General features: G+C 35.8%; 2 protein-coding genes across 2 annotated transcripts; both read left to right on the top strand.

Annotated features, from left to right (window-relative positions):
* Positions 1-126: 126 nt before the first annotated feature.
* LOC129579897 (BTB/POZ domain-containing protein 3-like) lies at positions 127-2,184 on the top strand. The gene is made up of 3 exons (XM_055470080.1): positions 127-379; positions 491-566; positions 667-2,184. The coding sequence occupies exon 3, from the start codon at positions 703-705 to the stop codon at positions 2,059-2,061; it is 1,359 nt and encodes a 452-aa protein (XP_055326055.1). The 5' UTR covers positions 127-379; positions 491-566; positions 667-702; the 3' UTR covers positions 2,062-2,184.
* Positions 2,185-3,646: 1,462 nt separating this feature from the next.
* Positions 3,647-4,671, top strand: LOC129579898 (uncharacterized; the record flags this gene model as incomplete). The annotated part of the gene is made up of 2 exons (XM_055470081.1): positions 3,647-4,307; positions 4,474-4,671. Coding segments are annotated over exons 1-2 (859 nt in total), but the record flags the coding sequence as incomplete, so codon positions are not given.
* Between the last annotated feature and the right edge of the window lie 621 nt (positions 4,672-5,292).

The raw sequence follows: 5,292 nt of genomic DNA, 5'->3' as shown, positions 1-5,292 counted from the left end.
ACAATAGCATCAATTGCTGTCAAAAAAGCCGGCTCAATACATTGCCAGCAATCACAGCTCTGTGATCCAGCACTATGCATGTCGTACAAATACCCACACGCATGCGAAAGGGAATCCAAACGTCAAAACAGAAAACATTATTTCTACACAATCGTTCGGTGTTCATGATTTTGACAATAGAAAAGTTTCATTGAATGCACAATAAATAATTCTCTCATAATTTCATATTGTTTTTGTTCGCGATTCGATTAAATCATTCCGAAAATCCACACTTGTCAACAGAACAAATCGATTAGAGCCGAACATTGAAGTGATTACATAGTTGGGACAAACAATTGAGCCCTTGTTTATTGTGTGCAAAGACAACTGCAATCTGAAGGTAAGAACACACTCACAATTCAAAGCAATAAATTTTGCAATTGAAATGAGAATTGATTACATTCGATTGAATAAATGGATTTCATACAAACTAACAAATGTCATGTTGCAGCCGAACATTCAATCTCTCTCTGGGAACCGGTAAATTTGAACACAAACATCGAGCATAACCTCAACCACAGTTGAAGGTGAGTGAAAGTGAATTTCAGTTTAATTATTTTCTAATTCAACTCAAGTCCAATTTCAAATCAATTAAATATGTAACACATTGTGTCGTTCATTTTGCAGTACATCTATCGTGAGGAAGGAGCAAAGTCAACAACAATGCCGGTTTTCGATCCATTAAACAGTGACTACGCAACTCAACTGTTGTCGGCAATTGGAGAAAAGCTGTACTTGAACTCTGAATTGGCCGATGTTCACTTTGTCTCCGAATCAAATGATGACATCGAACGAGTGCCGGCGCACAAAATGCTCTTGATGGCGGCCAGCGATGTCTTCTCTAAAATGTTCAATGGATCATGGAAGGAGAAGGATGAGGTGAAGATTGTCGATATGTCAGCCGCTGCCTTCAAGGAATTTCTCCAGTTTTTCTACTTTGGCAAAGTTAAGCTGACGATGCAAAACGTCGCTGCAGTAATGAATCTCGGTGAAATGTACAATGTGGCCGAGTGTTTGACAGTGTGCAGCAAATTTCTGAAAAACAATCTCAACGATGACAACGTTTGCCAAAACTATGGATTGGCAATACTTCTCAACCAAGAGGATTTGAAGCGGTCATGTGAAACGGTTATCGGTCTTAACGCAAATTCTGTGCTCAAGTCAACTGGTTTTCTGTCGTGTAATCAAAAAGTGTTGGCCGAGATTCTGAAACTGAATTGGTTGTCGTGCACAGAGGTCGAGCTCTTCAAAGCGTGCATGTGTTGGGTTAAAGCAACTACCGGGATAGACAATCTAGCCAAGGAACTGGTGCAAGTTAAACTCGGTGATTCACTTTATGATATTCGATTTGGATCGATGTCATTCGAAGAATTTGGAGCGCTGGTTCCGACATACGGTCAGTTATTCACGACTACTGAATATGTGGACATCATTCAAATGTTTACGAACAAAGAATTTCAATCAAATAAATTTAACCAAAATCGTGAGAAACGCTGTGATTCGGATTCGTGGGTTGAGAGAAATGAAATTTTTTGCAGTCGATTATTTTCACGTTTCAGTTCGACAAACCCATATTTTGTCTCAAATTTGGAAACAACCAAGATTTCAAGCAACCAACCACTTTTGCTAAAAGGTTTCACTCTTGACTTCATCAAAAGTCATTGCAACGAAATATATAGCGATTGTGATAATCTTCCAACAGAAATAACAATAGTTGAAACGTCCGGTTCTGATGAATCCAAAAGAGAGTTGGTGAGATATAATGGAAAAGCCACATTGACGAGTTCAGAAGAAACAGCGATTACTCTACCCAAACCGGTTCTAATTAGACCTGGATTTATGTACGAAATTCGATTGAAACAAAATCCTCCAGAAAACTGTGCAACGGGCGTTCTACTGAAATCTGAAGTTGAAATGAAGGGTGGCATCAACATCCAATTTCATGATGACCCATTCCTACCGGATGATAAATCACCAACAGGCTTAATAAGCTATCTTCGTTTTTGCCAAATCGGAAATTAATATGAGCCAGGATATTGAACTGAATATTCTTTGATTAGAACTGAATTCTTCAAGTATTGTTACATTGTCCCTTACAAAAATTAATACGAATACAAATACAAATATGAAATAAAAAAATTTTCCGAAGATATTATTTCAATTTTTAAATCGAATTCGAAAAAAGCTCGTTATGAATACAAAACAAATGATTGGATGAATATCGAAAACATGGCCAAACTGAAGTCACTTGTCCTTGCTCGAATAAACAGCAGTATTTATTACTTTACATGGACTGCACCAAAACAGATAATGATGACCGATTGATATAATTTTTAATAGATCAAAATTCATACAGACAGTTCGTTGTGAGTAGGAATCATTGTTCAATGTTTGCATTCGGGCATAGTTTGGATTTGTTTGAGTGGAAAAAAACTGCGAAATATTTCTTTTTTCAGGCAACAGCACACACTACGTTACACAGTATTATTATAACTCACACGCCGACTTGTGTGTGTAAAAACATTGAGCTTAACACAATTTTATCTGCTGTCTCTCCTTCTTTTTCTACATTTTGCATTTATAGCTCAGTAACGTTATCCCACAATGTGCACTAATACCAGCAAACATGCAGAACGAAACTCAAATTTCAAACAGAAACATACCTATTATGCATTTACTATCGCAATCATTCCGTGTTTATCGTTTAAACGACGGAAAAGTGTGATTTAATGTTTAAAAAAATTGCTTTTTCTGTCTGTGCTTCAAAATAATTCTTAAAGAACGTGCGAAGGTTTTATACCATTTATGCTTTTTTAAATTTTACACTAACTAGTGGAGCAGCCATGCTTATTTACTTGGTAATAGCAATCAATGAGCTGTGATCTGCGTCTCCACTACTGCTTGAAAACATCAAAAGCAAAACGGTAAACATTTTTAGCAGAATTTTCAAGTTCTTTTTATTATCTGATAAAACAAATTGATTAGATTAGATCAAGTTCATAATTTCATTGTTTCAACAATTGTGAATATTTTTATCGTTAGATATCAATAAATTGCAGATAAAAAACGTAATCACCTTGAATTTTGCAATTGAAATACGAATGTTGCATAGACTAAATGACTAACTGCAGTCAATAATATCCATTAATGTAATTAAACTGAACAGAATAAGTCGTATTGCAGCTGAAAATTCGCAGGTATATAATCAGCAAATCTCATTACAGCTATCGAAAATAACCTCAACCACATTATCAACATACATTTGAGGGTGACTTTTTTTCTTCAAAAATTTCGTTATTATGTAATTCAACTTAAGATACCGATTTCAAATCATAAAAATATGTAACACTTTTTGTCATACTTTTTACAGCACATTTATTCCACATCTACCAAAGAAAGCAGGAGCACAATCATCAAAAATGTCAGTTTATAATCCATTAACCAACGATTACATAAGTCAAACGTTCGTGGCAATCGGAAAAAAGTGGCCGATGTATACTTTGTCTTCGAATCAAGTGATGGCAGCGAATGAGTGCCGGCGCACAAAGTACTCTTGATGGCTGGCAGCGATGTCTTCGCCACAATGTTCAATGGATCATAGAAGGAGATGGATAAGGTGAAGATTGGCGATGTATTGGCCGCTACTTTCAAGCAATTTCTGCAGTTTTTCTACTTTGGTCAAGTCAAGCTGACGATGGAAAACGTCACTGCAGTGATGAATCTCGGTGAAATGTACAATGTGGCCGGGTGTATGGCGGTTTGCAGCAAGTTCCTGAAAAATAATCTCAATGATGATAACGTTTTTCAGAGCTATGGATTGGCTATTCTCTACAATCAACAAGATCTAAAGCGATCATGTGAGACAATTATTGGACTCAACACAAATGCGATATTCCAGTCAACTGGTTTTCTGGCTTGTAATCAAAAGGTTTTGGCTGAAGTTTTGAAGCTGAATTGGTTGTCATGCACAGAGATCGATCTCTTCGAGTCATGCATGTCTTGGGTTAATGGAACTAGCAAACAGAATGAATTGACTAAAGAGCTAGTGCAAGCTCAACTTTGTGATTTGTTTTACGAAATTCGTTTTGGGTCGATATCATTGAAGGTATTTGCTGCATTGGTTTCAACATATGGAACAATTTTTACGGATGCTGAATATACAGATATTATTCAAATAATCGCAGGCAATGAAATTCAAGCGACAAAGTTCAACAAAATTCGTGTCAAACGCTTTAAATTAGATCCATGGTCCATGGAAGAATGCACATGTGTTTGACTGTTGTCGAATGCTCTCTAAACACAAATCATCTCACCCATATTTCATAAAACAATCAGAAACTACGAAGATCTCCACCAATGAACCACTAATGCTAAGAGGTTTCGGGCTTGTTAGAACTTTTAAATATTGTAATGAAAAATATGGTGATTGTGAAGATGTTCCAATGGAAATAACTATAGTTGAAGTATCCAATTCCGAGGACCTCAAAGATGAAGTCGTGAAATACGATGGAGAAGCCACATTGAAGAGTTCAGGTCAAACAATCGTTATTTTGCCCAATGCGATTTTCATTAAACCAGGATTTATATACGAAATTCGATTGAAGCTAAATCCTCCAAAAAACTGTGCCACAGGTACTCTACTAAAATCTAAAGTTGATAGAGAGACTTCATCCAATGTCACCACCATTCAATTTCATGACGATCATATGTCAGAAGATATTTCGGCAACAGGCCTAATTAACAATTTATATTTCTTTCCAATCGCAGAATATTACATGCCAGAATAAACGCAAAACATAGTGAGGAAATTTATGAAGTAGCGTGTCTGCAAAATTGTGTATCAATTAAAAAATATATTTTATTTTATTGCAATTGAACTTTTCGATGATATTGCTTGTATCCTTTATTGAAATGAATAGAAAAAATTTAGATAAATGATTGCTTGAATAGATTTGACTTTACATTCTTGCATTAGACAAAAAAAACACCCGGATTTTCAAATTAAATTGAGAGACAATAAACAAATGTGACATTTGCCTCTGAGAGAGATGATAGTTTTTGTTTTTGAAGCATTAGCGACGTATTAGTGTAAATTCATCCAAAAACAGTTGAAACCGCTATTTCGCACTGTATCTAGATTACTCATTCCCCTCCGAAAACTTACAGTGTTGTTGAATGTGTACAAAAAATTATTGTGTTTGTTCTTTCTCCCTTTCACTTGTACAGAACAATAGCATCAATTGCTGTCAAAAA

The sequence above is a fragment of the Sitodiplosis mosellana genome, unplaced genomic scaffold (genome assembly GCF_009176505.1).
Source record: "Sitodiplosis mosellana isolate CC-2019 unplaced genomic scaffold, AAFC_SMos_1.0 Smas_scaffold_6721, whole genome shotgun sequence".
NCBI classification, from domain to species: Eukaryota; Metazoa; Arthropoda; class Insecta; order Diptera; family Cecidomyiidae; genus Sitodiplosis; species Sitodiplosis mosellana.
Note: the sequence above shows the minus strand (reverse complement) of the source record. Positions and strands in the feature narration are given on the sequence as shown.